General features: G+C 36.8%; 1 protein-coding gene across 3 annotated transcripts in view; it reads right to left on the minus strand.

Moving 5' to 3' along the window:
* Positions 1-18,008, minus strand: part of LOC126458048 (Golgi-specific brefeldin A-resistance guanine nucleotide exchange factor 1) — a 317,427-nt gene that overhangs the window by 121,354 nt on the left and 178,065 nt on the right. For all 3 annotated transcript variants that reach the window (XM_050094843.1, XM_050094842.1, XM_050094841.1), the window contains exons 24-25: positions 6,620-6,807; positions 4,563-4,788 (exon numbers count right to left, since the gene is read on the minus strand). In XM_050094843.1, coding sequence (XP_049950800.1) covers positions 4,563-4,788; positions 6,620-6,807 — 414 coding nt within the window. The remainder of the gene's footprint in view (positions 1-4,562; positions 4,789-6,619; positions 6,808-18,008) is intronic.

An 18,008-nucleotide genomic window follows, 5' to 3' on the forward strand; every position in this document is an offset into this window, starting at 1 on the left:
TACCTGAGTAGCAGCCTCTGATGTGCGGTACACAGCTGACCCATTTAGGGGGACCCTACAGTTCTCAACCCTATGGTATAAGTCTAGAAAGTTGCAGCTTAGCTTATTATAGAACCTTCAAAGTCTCTGTTTCTGTCCTTTCACTCAACTAAGAACCGAAGATCCACAATCAGTTCTGGGGAAAATGCTGCAAATTGTGAGCTTTGGTTAAACTCCATAAAAAAGGCTGGTCTTCTCAACCTTCTCTGCTAGTCACTGGAAAAACCCAAATAAGACCTTGGAGCCCACACAACTGGCATCATTTGTTCTAATGTGTGCAACATTCTGCAGCTGATTGCACCTTGTTCCCTAAATGGCTGCTGGAATGTCCTCTTCAACATACTCAATGAGGACCCCAAGCATTCACACTGAGTGCACCTGGTATCCTTTCCTGTCACTTGCTGCCATTTCCTATGGGATACCATCAATCACTGTACGTTTTAACGGCCAACGATTATATACCACTACATAAGCTCTTTTTCTAAAAAACAACACACACATACACAGCCAAACAGAGCAGAAACATCTGAAATGTGTTGCATTCTGCTGCAAATGATCTGAATTTTAAATATTTAGCTTCAGCTACAGCCTGTTTAGTACATGCTACACAGTGACAGAAATTGCAAAAAAGAAGTCATAATCAAAAACAAAAAACAAAAGAGAGGAAAATGAATTTCATAACACACTTTTTAACTCTGAATTTCACAGAATTAAAACCTTTGATTTGTTTCCAAATTGGTTGTATTCCCTCCACACTTGTTCCAGTCTGATATATGATTTAATAGTTGCATAGAAACCTCTTCTCTCATAAGTGAAATCATGAACAATATAAAGGACACAATGAACTAAGCTGACTGCTACTACAGCTGTCACACTAATCAAGTGTCTTGGAAGACTACACACTCGTCTTTCTCTCAGCTCTTTCACTACAACTGATTTGCTGGGAAACTGAGTTCATTACTCCAATTTTCTCCCTCCATCTGCTACAGCAAATATAACTAATTGCCTCCTGAAGAGAGAGATAGAGAGAGAGATAGAGATAGAGATAGAGATAGAGAGAGAGAGAGAGAGAGAGAGAGAGAGAGAGAGAATTGTCGGTGAGGAATAAAGTCATCTATTCTAATGGTTATTGATCATGGGCAACGTGAAAACAGAAGGTTAATGTAACAGCCTTTTGAGCACTGCTTCCTTTCTCCACATTTATCATAGTGACTTGTCTCTTCCAAAATTACTGCACTGAAGATCATAACAGAAGTCCTATTTTCAACCATGCCTTTAGTAGTTAACAGTTCACTCATCATAAAACTCATTGTAAAAACAAAACATGCTGCGTGAAAAAAAAGAAAAAAGAAAAAAAGAAAAAGAGAGAGAGAGAGGACGGGACACTTAGCTGAGACCTATAAGGATGGTTAAGAGACAGAGTTGCAGACTGCGAATCTGCCTCACTGATGTGAATACCATATTTACTCGAATCTAAGCCGCACTTTTTTTCCGGTTTTTGTAATCCAAAAAACCGCTTGCGGCTTAGAATCGAGTGCAAAGCATGCGGGAATTCTGAAAAATGTTGGTAGGTGCCACCACAACGAACTTCTGCCGTCGAATATATGTAGCGCTACACAGGCATTGTTTGTAGGCACAGAGATAAATACTGGCGCCAAAACCTCTGCGTCAGTAAAAAAAAAAAAAAAAAGGTGGAAGACGAGCTTTTTTTCTCCGCCCCGAGTTTCAACCACTGCATTTTCATACATTATCCAACGAAGTAAATACAAACTCCGTATTGTTCATCTTCGAATGTAGCAGAATTTCAATGTACTAAGAAAATCCGACTGGCAAGACTGTTTGGGATGTTTGTCAATATGGCCAACTCTACGTTCTGAAATTTTTCCTACCTGTGACAAGAGATGGTTGCTAATAGGAACTTTTATGAATTGTGAATCACATGCAGTATTCTCTTCACCATAAGAATAATATGAATACAAACATTTTGCCGTATTTTCTTTCGTGTTTGCTGCTATCTCATTTAAATCCTGCCCGCCTAATAAACTACGAAACTGGAGTCAGACAACAGCAAACGCGGAAGAATATATGTATCGTGTCATGTTTATATTCGTATTAAGTGATACAGTCAGAAATGAAGCACGGCAACTGACTTGATTTGCAAATCTAATTCTAATTTCTGTGCAGAATTTGATGTACTAAAGAAGCGGCCACAAAGATTTTCAAACGGAGAAAAATTTTCGCTTAACTCTCGTTCAGAACATGTTCTATCATATTTGGTTCTTGTTGATCATTAACAAAGAAAGCAGCAGTGTATAAGTAACAACAAATAGCCGTCTCTTGCCATTGTTTCACTAATGAGACGATTCCTCTCTTTTTTTTTTTATTGTTAGCGGCAGTAGCGCGCACAAAAGCAGGCCATGCCGCGAGCGGCGACAGTCCGTAAACACGCACTATCAGAATGCGACAAACAATGCATGACACAGTACAGTAATGCATTTTCAGCTTAGAGTGACGTAAACACCTATAACAAAGAAAACGGCACTTATCAGAGCGAAGCAAAATAAGCAATAGATTCAAACCAGACGAAGCACGTGAAAAAGGAAGGGTACCCGTATAAATACGGACGGAGCACCTGACACATAGCAATGGCTACCTGGTAAAGCTTAACTGCTAAGCTTATGACTCGAACCAAACTACTGTAGCTGTATCGTCATTCATTAGACCTAAATTGTGTCTCATATTACAATGGACCAACTTTGATTCGATTTGGAGGTGCGGCCTAAAACTTTTCTCTCCCCTTGAATTTCGAGTCTCAAATTTCAGGTGCGGCTTAGATTCAGGAATTTTTTTTTTCCCTTTATTTCGAGTCTCATTTTTCAGGTGCGGCTTAGATTCGAGTGCGGCTTAGATTCGAGTTAATACGGTACATTGTGGAATTATGAAACATTTGTTGTGGTCTCACACTATTTCTTCTGGAGACAAACAATTTCTCTGAAGGAATAAACATACATCCCACAATCACTGCTTGTGTGAAAAGCCTCCTGGTCGGTTCATTCACCAAATACGGATGGCAGCTATATGGCGTAATGTGGTAACTTCTCTTACGTGAGTTTTCACAGCATTAGATTTGAAGGCCCTGCACCTTTTCCTAGTCATGTGGAATGTTTTGTTGTTCCAGTACCTTAATGAAGAATTAATTGTTGCCAGAAAAGAATCAGTGGAAAATAGGAGTTGTGTTGCAATCTGGCTGAGCCATGTTTATAGAATTTTGGAAAGCCTTCAATACATGTCTATTCATTCACATGCAATATATGAACAGTGTATGAGTGGGCTGAAGACTTGCCGGTAAACAGAAATTGGTATGTAATTTTTAACTGGGAAGCAATGTTGAAGCAAAAGTAGCATCTTGAATGCCTCAAATTAGTGCGACAAAGATATTGCTTTTCACAATATTACAAATGACTTTGCAGATGCATCATTTATGGCTCTGTTGAGTTGTTCGCAGATGACACAGATCTGTCAGGATGGTGACATTGTTAGAAATTGTTACAAAATGCATGAACACTTGAAAGTAATAATGACCTGCTGCAAAGATTGGCAACTGACCTTCAGCATAGAAAAATATAATGTAATGTGCATAAATAGATGGAAAGACTAGATATCATTTGACAACCACCAAATATGTCAGACAATCAGTCCAAATAGAATGGAACTCCTGCATAAATCTATATTCAGAGAAGACGTATCTGAAACTCACATTTTGCTGGTGGACCTTGATGAAGTGACACTGATGTATAAATCATTCACAAAACCCTCATTCATTCAGTTCTGAAGCACGGTCTGGCAATCTGGGGCCTTGATCTAGTTGTATTAAAACAATAAGAGTCAGAGAAGATTCAAATAACAGCTACATGTTTCATTGCAGAATCATTTGATCTGTATGAATATCTCTTAGAAATTCCCATGAATTTCTGTGGAGATGCTATAAGGCATTGTGCACCATAAACAACTTTGCTCTTAACATTCTCACAGACCATTTTCCAAAACGAATCTCCAACATACATTTCATGGAATGACCATAAAAGTAAAATTGGAGAAATTTCGACTTACACATGGTGATACTGATAACCTTTCTTACCATTTGCCAACTGCAAATCTAATAAGAAGCTGGTATCATGAATCTCTTACAATCATGTGGTATAGGATAGCTTGTGGAGCTCATGTATACATGTGGAATGCCACAGCATATTTACAATTAAGATACAATAATTCTGAAACATAAATACATTCTATAACTAAATCACTGTTAAATAAAAAACAGCCAACATGAAAAAAGCTAATCAGCGATAACCATGCTGCAGCCTTGCAAACACAGGTGTGGAATATGAAATGGATGGACCATGTAATTTTAGTTTCATAGTGAATGCAAAAATTTTCTAAAGAGCATGCCCTATGATATGCAAACACTAAAATACTACAATGTGAGAATTTAAGTGTGCAATAAAAAACAGTTGTTTACTTACTTCCATTGAGGCTAGCTTCAACAAATGTTCGTATGCAATGAACGCAGTGTTCAAAGTTGTATGGCGTAATATGAGCAACATCTCTTACAAGGAAAGCGAGGCTCTCACAACATTTCACATGAGCATATGGATCATGTGCCAAAAGCTCCCTCTCATGGACTATACTGAACTGATTTGCTGTCCAGTTCCGCTTAGGAAGAGGTTGTATTTCTGCTCCTGGTCCCACCTGTTTACAAATAATTGCCGTGAGTATGACATTACAAAACACTGTTTTGAAGACACAAAGTAATTACAGACACTAGCTGCAAGTGGGCATCGATGTGAATCAATTGGAAAATTGAAAATCTGTGCCGGAGCAGGATTTGAACCTGGGTCTCCTGCTAACTAGGCAGTTGCTCTGATCATTTAGCAGTCCCGACATAGTGGTCATTGCAACTGCATGGACTATCATAGAACGCCTCCCGTCAGACCCAAATTCTCAACTTACTTGCACACTACGAATGTAGTACCCCTTGCCCATTGTCCTCATTACTCATGACATTTCACTGATTCCCCTAAGGGTTCAAACCTGGTGTGCACCCACACTGAAGATATCATTGGCCATTTTCATCTTAATTGTGTTGTTTGTTCTTTTGGAGAGCATTAATTAGATATATGTGGTGCCTGTTCCCCAGACAAGCCTGAAAGAACAGACACCACATACATATAATTAAGGTGAAGGCAGACAATGATCTCTTTTATGAGGATGCACAACAGGGTTGAAGTTACAGGAATCGGCAAAATGTTGTGAGTAATGAGGACAATGGGCAAGGGGCACTACATTCATAGTGTGTGGATAAGCTGAAAATATGGGTCCGACAGGTGGCATGCAGTTGCAATGACCACTGAGTTCAGATGGCTCAGGTCAGAGCAACTGCCTAGTAAGCAGGAGCTGCGGGTTTGAATTCCAGTCCAGCTCAAATTTTCAACTTTCCCCTTAGATTTACATCAATGCTCATTCACAGCCAATGTCTACAATTCAGTGTCTTAATTCTTAACTGCTGCTGGATCAAAAATGGTGTCTGCTCTTTTGGACATTTTAAATAAGTGAAAAATTTGTGGAAGAGTATTAACTTAAGAACATGATTAAATAGGCAAATAAAGGAAGCTATACCACTGAAGCAAAAGCAATGACAACAAGTGAAAATCACACCCTTTAGCAATAAAAGTAAAATATAACACAAAAAATACTATAGGCACCAGTAAGTCGAGCAATACATCATGCAAAGGCAAATCTCATGAGAAGCTTGAGAAAAAGAAAAATAAAGATGATCATATGATCTGGAAACAAGAGACTGGCTCATTTACTGCCATTTATTAACAGCTCTTCTTTATGTCAGCCTTATTTAATTTATTTCACTTTGTCCATGCTTTGGAACACATTTTCAGTAACCCTATTTTCAATTCTGAAGTGTCACTCCATGAAACAAGAAGCTATACTTGTGAATGTAGGCTTTCCTGGTGAATACTGCTGAGAAACTTACTCCCGCTTCCATCTGGTTGGCCATGTTACAATTCTGCTATATTTCTATGAGTGTCACTCTGATCATCATCTCGTAAAATGTCAGGGTTATGCAGGTGTCCTATGTGAGCGGCAGCCATCTCCCCCCACCCCTACCCCCTGACATGAGGCTGATGATCCCTGGTGGGCGACAGACCGCCATTCGACTTTAGGTGCAGTCAGTCTTGCTAAGACTCACCACACGTCAACTACTGGGTGCAGTCTCTGTGTATATCTGCCAGTGCAGAGTTTCATGTCGAACTTAGCTGGTAGCCCTGACCCCTGTTGACAAGACAGTCATGGAGCCTCTCTTCATGGACAATTGCTGGGCCACAGACATTTAAAGTAAATCCTATTTATCAGGAGTACAAAGCCTGGCCATCAGTTTGGAAATCACCCAAACCCTCACAAATTTGCATTGATAAATCAGAAAAAAAAGGTTGATATTTCATACTTTTTGTTGAAAAGGTGTCAGTACACAAACATTTTTAATTTTAATTTAGCTGCCCCAACATACCCAAATCCAGCTGCCACCACCACTGTTTGATGACAACTCAGGACTGGTAGAACGTTCAATAGGGCTTCCATGCCTATTTGAAATGCGACTCAGCTCCGAATCTGAAGTACACCCACGATCATTTGTCAAGTCACTGTTTTCTTCACGTGTTAATTCACCATCGGACTTGCCAGTTGCAGAACACAACCCTAAAAAGTAAGTTGAAAATTTCATTAACTAAACTACAGAAAAAAATGAACATTGAGTTTCCTTGAAAGTATCATTACATGTGTTGTAATGGAATTATATAATATCCATAATCTACCAAATATAACAATATAAGGAGAAATAAATAATTCACAGTGTGACTTCTAACCAAACTCTTGCAGCAGTATTTTTGGGTGCAAGTACAGTTTGATGAACTGTCTAGTCATTATCATCAGAAAAGCACTCCATCATGTTATGAAACCATGATCTGCTGGTCATAAAAACAAGGATTACCCTAAACCTAAGTTACTTGTGTTACAATACAATCAAATGCCATTCATTGGGAAATTTCCATATATGGTTATTATATGCAAAATTTGACACTTCCCAATCACTTGGTAAATCATGTTTGTATATGGGCTGAAAAATGACTGATTCTTTTATGGACCAATTGCACTGACAGATTTGAGTTAAAGTTACCAGTTACACAGAACACAGCAGTGATTCATATTCATCATCAGTGTTGTCTAATACTGAGCACATCATCTCTAACAAAAAGGTGATGCACACTGATGCACATTTTTCTGTAGGTTGCCAAAACAGCCAGAACAACACACACAATGATCAATAGTTATCTGGTTACTGAACTCAGATCACATTCCACGATATGTCTGGACTTAGTGAACAAAATTGTCTAGAACAATTTGCTCTTGAGAAAATTTTTCATCAAATGAATATAAAAAAAATTAAAATTCAAACACACAAGAGCAGCATCGACAAATTTAGCAGTAAGGTGAAAGCAGTTTCTCGTTGTTACCAAGCTCTCAAATTAATGTGCATAGTGTTCAGGTATGAAATGAGCTATGATTGATTTTGAGATGAAAAAATGAAAAACCACAGAAATTGAGACAGTTGGTAAGAACATGAAGAGGGATATGTTCAGTGCTTGTGATCTGCTGATATAAAACAACATTCAGGTGCATGCAGCAAATTTTAGTGAAGTACACAATCACTGCAGGAGCCAAACAAACAATCCCAGTGACTGGAAAATTGGGCAGGTCATTTCAGTTTTTGGTAAGAGTTGTTGAACAGATGTACAAAACTATAGCCCTATAATGCTGAAGGCAGTATGTTGTAGAATTTTCTAACACATTTTATGCTCACATATTATGAGATTTCTGAAGGTCAAAAACTCCTGGGTTGGGTTGTTTGGGGAAGGAGACCAGACAGCGAGGTAATCGGTCTCGTCGGATTAGGGAAGGATGGGGAAGGAAGCGGTCGTGCCCTTTCAAAGGAACCATCCTGGCATTTGCCTGGAGCGATTTAGGGAAATCACGGAAAACCTAAATCAGGATGGCCGGACGCGGGATTGAACCGTCGTCCCAAAAACTCCTGGATTTCACAAACAATGATTGTGTTGAACTCAGATTGCTCTGTTTGTCTACAAGACCCAGAAATAATTAGACATTGGCACCCAGTTCCTTGATTTTCAGAAGGCATTCAATATAGTTCTATACTGTACTCTAATGAACTAAATCTAAGCATACAGAATATCAGGCACACTTTGGGACTGGACTGAAGAATTCCTTTTTTTTAAAAAAAAGACACACAGAATGTAGCATGTCATTGTTTGCAGAGAGGTATCTTCAGACATAAAAGTAATTCATACATACTCCAAGTGAGTGTTTATAGATTCATTACTTTCAGAAAAAATGCTGACGGTAGAAAACCACAACACCAAGAAACAATTAAAATATAGAAGTGAAAGTTTGAGAATACATTTTTATAGGTAACATATTTAAGTGATTAACATTGCAAGATCATAGGGTAATGTACGCACAAGATAAACCAATGCAAATATAACATGCTAGTACATCAATAACCAGTACACCCCCATCATGTTAAATTCAAGCAAGCAAACATGCATGTATTGCATTGTATAGGTGCCAGATGTCAATTTGTGGGATGGAGTTCCATGACCGTTGCATGTCATTTGTTAATACAGGGATGGTTAATGCTGTTTGTGGGTGGTGCTGGAGTTGTCATCCGATGATGTCCCTTGTTGACACACTGTATAGAGGATGTTGGGTTGGTAGTGCCCCCAGAATTTTACAAAAGTCTGGAGACACTTGTGTTCCAGCCATTTCGAACACGCGTTATTTTAAAGCAGGGCGTGAGGATGAGCAAGGGATACTGCACCCATTTATTGTTTGTGCAGGCGAAGCTGGAAGGGAGATAATTCGTCAGTACTGGCAAGTGTTCAGCGCGATCTGCCAAGAATAAGCAAATACAGCCCGGAAGCTCTGTGGCCGGCTGCAAAGAGTAACGTAGCATTGTATTGTTAAAAAACAAATGAAGATACTCGAAATAGTGACTGTTTATTAGACGTTGAACTGCTGTTGGGAGTACGTGGACTGGAGGTGGATAGTCAGCCACGATAAAAGCTTATGTATTAATTGTGTTCAAATATGTGTAATTAACTGATTCTGGGTGTGTCGGCTTACATCATAAAGTTTAGTTTTTTTTTTTTTTTTTTTTTCATTTGTGCGAAGTGGAAATAAATATGTTCTGGTGCATTGAATGATATTCCAAGAGTAGCGTATTTTTTAAATAAGAAGAGAAAGAGAGAGAGCGAGAGAGTGAAAATTTCCCCTTCCTAGCAGTGAAATCTTCGGAGAAGCATCTGGTGCTAGCAGAACACATCGGTACTGCAAGAAAGCAGAACCAGCATTCTTCAACAAGTAAGTCCACGAAAACGCTTAAGCTGTATAGAGAGAGCTTAACCCTACACCTGGCCACCGCAGGTTACAATAACGGTATGTGAGGGAGTGTTATCCTGTCAAATCACCAGATGGACATACAAATTTGCAGTCAGTGCATGCACGTTAACCACAAGAGTGCTCCTGCTGTCATATGAAATCATACCCCAAAACCATAACTCCAGCTGAAGTCAAGTGTGTGCAACACGCAGAAAGGTTGGTTGCAGGCCCTCACCTGGCAACCTCCTAACCAACACACAGCCATCACTGGCACCAAGGCAAAACCAGCTTTCACCAGAACACACAACAGACCTCCACCCTGCCCTCCAATGAGCTCTCACTTGACACCACTGAAGTCGCAAATGGCAGTGGTTTGGTCTCAGTGAAAAGCACAGCACAGAACATCTGGCTGCTGCTGCTACTGCTGCTGCTGCAGCTGCTGCACCAGTGCCATATGCCAAACATGTAGTCCCACTCGGTCGTCCGGAACTGGTCTTCTTGCAACCATACATTCTTGTGACCACTACAACCACTAATCAAGTCCAGTGCTTAAACTCCTGTCAAGTCACCAATTTCAAAGGTAACTGGCACTCATGACCATTACAGCATGTATTTGAAGCAAACCTGATCTGATCCTCATAGTGGCGTTACGGGAACCACTCTCATATGACTGGCGTAAAATCTGAATAGATTTCATCTTTCAGAAGTAGAAACACTATCAACTTTTGTTTGTGGCACAAACTCCTTCTTGGTGTTGTGATTTTTTTCCCCATCAGTGTATATATAAATGACCTGGTGGATAGCGTCCTAAGTTCAGTGAAGCTTTTTGCGGATGATGATATATACAAAGAAATCAAAAAACTGTAGTGGAAGACTTGCAGAGTACACAGATTGACCACTAACACTACACATAAAGCAATCTAACATATTGCCCATAGACAGGTAGAAAGATCCAGTACTGATTGTTTACACAACTGCCAAGTAATCACTGGAAGCAGTCACATTTTAAGTATCTGGGAATGTGCGTACAAAGAAATTTTAAGTGAAAACACCACACAAAACTTCTCAGTAAGGCAGATGCCAGACCTATTCAATGGAAGAATCCTACTGTTGTGGAATCATACTTCCACTAGCCAACTGAAGCCAAGATAAATATCGCCTTGTAAACATTTCACAGAAAAGGTACCGTCACGAAATATGCCAAATTTAGGTAAATAAAAATAGTTGGCATATTTCAACTGGGGGCTCAGCCGGGATACCATATTTCTACTGGGGACTGTAGCCGGGATATTGTGTTCACGTGATCTTCAACAGTGCTACGAAGAAGAAAATTTTTGTGTGTTCATACCAGTTTTTCAGAATGTGTGTTCATCGGAAAGTAAAAGTTTCGGAGAAGAAATGTTTCGGCAAAAAAATATAATTTTCGACAGAGGAAGTAATTTCAAGAATTTTGTTCAACAATCACATGGATGGAAAACGTGGATTTGCAGCAGTAGAAGAGAGTTCCAAATAAGTCACGAAACCCTCGTATTTTGTTAAAACAATATTTTTATCATGTTTTGTATTGTTGTGTAGCTATAATTTTTTTTCCTTCACAATGACTTATGAGATTTTCGAGAGTATTGTGCCTAAGGTAGAAAATAGTAATTTAATAGACTTCGAAAATCAGGACAGGTCAAATGAAACAGAAAGAACCGATCAATTTGATTTAAAAAGTTTTCTTGTAAATTTCACGAAAGAAATTAAACAATGAATTGACGACAATAAGACTTACTGGAATGAAAAAATTGATAACATTTTGTTGCAAGTCCAAGCAGTCAATACCCAAGTGGGTGACCTTTCGATAGGGAAAGAAATTTAATTGATTTTAATGAGATAAAAGGGGAAATTAAAAATTTGGATGAGAACACAAAAGTTTTAGTAAAAAATGTAGAACAAAAAACTGACAATCGTTTGGTTACTCCAGAAAAAAAAAAAAGTAGAATGCAATGATTTAGAAAACAAAAAAATCTGTCAAAGAACTTAGCGAAAAACTTGAAAGTTTTGACATTGAATTTCAAAGCAAAAATCACAATGTTAACACATGCAATCTTGTATCTAATATTCCAGTGAAGCACTTTTCGGTAGATGGACCCTTACATCCCGTTGATTTTATACAGTGTTGTAAGGATTGTTTTTTACCTCGCTCACCAGATGATATGAAAATTAAATTTGTGAAAAAATTCTTGGAAGGGGAAGCTTTGACTTGGGCAAACCAGATTGTAACTGTGGGGATGACCTTTTCAGAATTTGAATCAAAATTTCTGGAAAATTTTTGGGATGATCTTAAACAAACTAGAATCAAAAGTGAATTTTTGAATGGGAGAAACTATAGAGAATCAGATGGGAGCATTAAACAATTTTGCAAAAGTGAACTTCAAAAACTTATTCATTTAACAAAACCTTTGGATGACTTGATCAAAATATGATTCTGATAAGTATAGGTACAGGGAAATTGAAAGCAATTTATTACATGAGCATACAGGTTCTGAGAAAAGTGATCAATTTTGCAGTCCTTATATAAAAGTTCAAATTGGTCATGGATTGGTAAATGTTTAATTGACACAGGAAGTGAGATCTCGGGAATATCTGAAAGGTTAAGCAAGAAACTGAAAGTGGGGAAAGATTATGTTGACATGCCAGTTGTTGGGGTAAAGATAAAAGGTGCTAATGGGAAGAGCAGTAAATTGGTAAAAAGCCAGACTTTAGTGACATTTTTAATAGAAGGCAAGTTGTTCACACATGGATGTTTTGTAATTCAGGAATTTAATGAGGATTTTCTTTTGGGTATGAATTGGATAGTAAAAGTAAATACAGCATCTGATTGGGTTGGAAGAAAACTTTTGATAGAAACTAGCGAAAGGGAATGCATTCAGACAAATTTTGTGAACACACTTGGTGATCAGAGTAATGGAAATTTTGACAGTATTAATTTACTAAAAGAAAATAGATTGGAGAACATTGAAATTCATAGATTTGATACTGATGAAGTTGAATTTGGGAATTTAGTAAATTTGAAAATTTCAGAAACACAAAATTTATCTGGGGAGCAAAAACAACAGTTAGAGAATCTGCTGTGGGAATACAGTGATGTTTTCAGTGACGTACCTGGTAGAGTAAAGGGTTATCAGTGTGAGCTTCAGGTAAAACCACATGAACCATTTTTCATAAAACCATACAGTATTGCAATATCAAAAAGATCTGCTGTCGAGAAAGAGCTGAAAAAGATGGAAGGATGTAATATAATAGAAAGGAGTATCAGTGCATATAATAATCCTCTAGTAGTTGTTTAGAAAAAAGATGGGGGAGTAAGATTGGTTTTGGACTCTAGACACTTAAACAAAATTTTGTTCAGACAGACAGACCATCCCGAAAATATTGATGAGTTACTCTATAAATTTACAGATACAAAATATATGTCAAGTTTGGATCTAACTACGGGTTTTCATCAGGTACCACTTTTAGTTAATTCTAGAAAATATACTGCTTTCTTGTACAATGGTAAGAGTTACCAATATTGCGTTGTGCCATTTGGGTTAAATTCTTCTGTTTCCGAATTTATAAGAGCTTTGGATCATGTACTGGGGCAAGAACTTGCACCTAAACTGATAATTTATGTAGATGACATTTTGGTTACAGGGCAAAATTGGGAGGAACATTTTTCGATTTTGAAGTCAGTTTGTGAAAAACTTAGAAAAGGGGGGATGACATTGAAATTAGAGAAATGTAAGTTTGCAGTTTCTGAATAAAAATTTTTGGGTCATGTAGTCACAGACAAGGGAATTTTGGCAAATCCAGAAAAAATTAAAGCAATTTCAGAAATTCCTATTCCTAAGACTAAAAACAATTAAAGTCGTTCTTTGGGTTATGTGGTTATTAGCGAAAACATATAAGTGATCAGAGTCTGAATGCACCATGTTTAAGTCAGTTACTTAAGAAAAACACTGTTTGGGTTTGGGATAAAAGTTGTCAGGAAGAGTTTGATAAAATTAAGCAAGAGTTGAGGAAGCAACACTTATTACACAGACCTAATTTTAATTTACCATTTTGTTTGAACACTGATAGCAGTAATTATGGGCTTGGAGCAGAGCTATTTCAGGAAAGAGTAGAGAATGGAGTTAAGATACATTGTACCATAGCATTTGCGAGCAGAATGTTGCTCAACCATGAAAAAAATTATACAGTCACAGAGAAGGAACTTTTGGCAATTCATTGGGCTTTTACAAAATTTAGAATTTACCTTATTGGTCATAAAACCATAGTATTTTCGGATCACAAAGCTTTGAGTTACTCACAAGAGTGCAAATTATACCATAGTAGATTGACCAGATGGGCAATATTTCTGCAACAGCTTGACTTTGAAATCAAGCACATAAAAGGTTCTGAGAATGTAGTAGCTGATTCACTTTCAAGGTTACCAATTGGGGGAGAAAAGGTGATTTTTGAACAAGAGGAGGAAAAGCAATTTAAAATTAGATACCTGAAAGGGGTGGAAAATGAGAAAACAATTAGAGCTATGTGTAACAAAATTAGAAAAAAATCAAAATTTAGATCAAAGTTGGAAATTAATCAAAGAATCTTTAGGCAAGAATGGGTATGAGAAACTTGATAAATTTTACAAATTACATAAGGGGATTTTATTTTGGAGAACAGATGTAGATTCTGATAGTTGGAAACTGTGTTGGCTAGAGGTAGATGCTGAAAAGCTGATTATTTACATACATGGAAGTTTTGGTCAGTGTGGGATACAGAAGTGCGTTCGAAAGATACAAGAAAATGTTTATTTTTACGATATTGGAAAGAAGGTAAGAAAAGAATTGGCAACCTGTGACAAATGTCAGAGAGTTAAAGTGAGCAATCAAAGACGTGGTGGAGAAATGCAAAACATTATTCCGCAAAAACCTTTAGATCTTATCGCTGTGGACTTATATGGAATGTTACCAAAGAGTAAAGGTGGTCACTGTTAAATATTTGTTATGGTAGATGTATTTTCAAAATTAATTAAACTATATCCAGTGAAAAAAGCTACTAGCCATGAAATTATAATAAAAATTGAAAGAAATTATTTCGCACAGGTGGGTAAACCAAAAGCTATATTATCAGATAATGGTTCACAGTTCATCTCTAAAATTTGGAAAAAGTTTATTGAAAGATCAAAATTGAAGTATATACTTATATCTGTTTATTCTCCATCCACCAATCCTGCAGAAAGATATATGAGGGAAATTGGGAGACTTTGCAGAACCTATTGTAGCCATAAACATCCAACGTGGTTTGGGCACATTCGAAATTTTGAAGATATTATGAATAGTCTACAACATAGTTCCACAGGATTTTCACCATACGAGATTATGTTTAATATCAGACCTCCAAATCTTATATCAGAACTTATTGAATTTCCTAAATGTACACCTTTAACTATGCAAGAGAGAGAAGACATTGTCAGGGAAACTATGAGGAAACAAGGGGAAAAGAGGAATAAAAGACATAACAATAGGGTAAAATTAACCACTTGCAAAATTGGGGATCTTGTTCTGGTCAAATCTCATGAAAAATCCAAAATGTTAACTTCAGAAATTAAAAAATTCTTTGATATCTATATTGGGCCTTTTGAAGTAATATAAAATCCACACCCTAATGCTTATCGTTTGGTGTACCCTAAGTCAAAGAAATTATTTGGTCTCAGGAATGTTGTCTTTTTGAAAATGTATAAACAGAAATCATAATTTCAAAATTTAAATAACCTATTTTCATCTAAAACAAAAGTCCTCCACTGGAATATGCTTGTTAGAACAAAACTACCTGTACAACCAAGTATGTATATTTGCATGTATAAATTAATAATTTGAAGTTACATGTTAATTGAAACTGATGGAAAAAACACTGTTGTAACAAAGAACAAGAGAAAAATTTATTTTTACTTTTTTTTTAAAAAAAAAATGTCTCCATAGTGAGCATTTCTGAATTTTTCTAATTTTTGGAAGCTAAGTCTTCCCTGTGGGTGAAGGCATGCATGTGAGGACATGAATGCAAAGGTATAAGTTTCAAAACCAATTTTAGATAAAGCCTCATGATATATGAGCAATTTATTGTTCTTTATACTGGTGTTGTGGGGAGCAAAAGTACTCTTCACACGAATGTGACTTGTAGTAATATTGTAGTACAGAGGCAAGTGTACATAAATAATTGTAAAAAAAAAATTAGATAATACTGATGTATCTTTAGCTGTACTAAAAGAAAGAAAAGCAGAAGAAAAAAAAATTCAAAAAGAAAATCAGAAGCAAAAAAATATATACAAAATAAAAAAAACATGAGTAAAAAAACATATATATAAAATTCAAAAAGGAAATCATATGCAAACAAAATATACAAAATAAAAAAACCATGAGTAAAAAAATACATAAAAAAATTAAAAAGGAAATCAGAAGTAAAAATACATAAAAGGCAAATACATAGAAAAAAAACACTACACTATACATGTCCAGTACCATTTTTTATTCTATAATATGTAAGCAAAATGAAATTAACATTAATATGGGGAACAAAAAATTTAATTATGAGATCCAGTTGGCACAGTGTGACCAAAGAAGTGGTTGTAGATGTCTTATTCTAGCAAATTATTTTTATCTTACTATTTTTTTCAATCTGTATGCTGTACTTTAGAATATTTCTCATGTATGTTTTATGCCATGTATATTTGTCATGTTAAATAATTTCTTTACTTGAATTTTTTTGTGTATAAGATTGATGGGGAAGGATCATTGCAACCATAGCCAGTAACAAGTCCACAGATTCAAAGAGTCCAAATTTGGAAGAGGTTATCAGACTGCATCATTAATGTACTAATTGTGTAATACAGATCCGTTACTGAGTGTGGTCGGGATTTTGTTGTATATGTTCATAACAAGGCCTGAGGAGCAGTTGTAATGGATCTGGGAGATGTGTTATTTTCTACTGGATTTGTCGATACCAAATTGTAAATGTTTTCTTATATTTTTGTCAGAATTTATTGTAATTTGCCTTATTTTACGTTAATTTACTTATATTTTTGAGAGTGACAGCATATTGATTACTATTAGTAGATGTGACAAAGGATATCAAAGACTGATTACAAGTGGAAGCTTGTGTGTTGTGTAAAATGTCTTTGACGCTGGAGTCGTCTTTGACTGTAGTCAGTCGGCAGTGAACTCTGTGTGTGTGTGTGTGTGTGTGTGTGTGTGTGTGTGTGTGTGTGTGTGGACAGTAGAAAATGTGCAGGTCGCCGTCATAAATAATTTGCTAGTGAACAGAAAAAATAAATTATGTTACTACTTTTTTTTATATAAACTTTAAGAAGAAACCACATTCGAAGAGATGGTATTTGAAGCACCAAAAATGAGGCAAATGCATTGAACCAGGTCATTTCTGCAGCCGACGAAACTGCATTGTGGAATCATACTTCCACTAGACAACTGAGGCCAAGACAAATATCATCTTGTAAACATTTCACGGAAAAGGTACTGTCACGAAATATGCCAAATTTAAGTAAATAAAAATAGTGAGCATATTTCAATCTCAACCTGGCACCCGCCTAAAATTCAGAGGCTTGCCCTTAGATTTGTTACTGGTAAGTTCAATCAACACACAAATAATACAGAGATGCTTGTGAACTTAAATGGGAGTCCCTGGAGGGAAGATGATGATCTTTTCAAGTAACTCTATTGAGAAAATTTAGAGAACTTGCATTTGTGGCTGAGTGTAGAATGATTCTGCTGTCGCCAATGTACATTTTTAATAAAGTCTGCAAAGACCAACAATCAGGTCTTGTACAGAGGCATAGAGACAGTCATTTTTTGCTCCATTTGCAAGTGGAACAGGAAATAAGAGTGACTACTAGTGGTACAAGGTACCCTCCACCATAAACGACATGATGGCTTGCAGAGTATGTATGTAGATGCAGATTCCTTAAAGTAGAGCTCATTTAATAATTTACTTAGATAAATAAATAAACTGTACAAATAATATTTACAAAGAGATGTATGCAAAACATTAGATTTAAATAAATGGAGATGTCTGGATTCTGCATTGCAGTAAATTGTCATGACTATGGTTATTCTCAATTGTAATACTAAATTAGTGCCTTAACCTCTCACCCCCTCCACCAATGATTTAGGAACATGGCTTAATGCACTGAAACGGAAGAGGAAAGGTCATGTAGTGGGATGAAATGATGGAAGTTGGAAGTGCTGCCCAAGGGAGAGGAACAGTCCAACAGGAATACCACAAGACTGCTGGGACAAGAACATCAAGAAACTCATTGGCTTTAACTGACAGAAGAGTGCTCAAGAATGACGTGCTTGGGGTGAACTTGAAAGAAATTACTGCTTAGCATAAAGAGTTTACATCTCACTAGAAATCCAAAAGGC

Source organism: Schistocerca serialis, chromosome 2 (assembly GCF_023864345.2).
Source record: "Schistocerca serialis cubense isolate TAMUIC-IGC-003099 chromosome 2, iqSchSeri2.2, whole genome shotgun sequence".
Lineage (NCBI taxonomy): Eukaryota > Metazoa > Arthropoda > Insecta > Orthoptera > Acrididae > Schistocerca > Schistocerca serialis.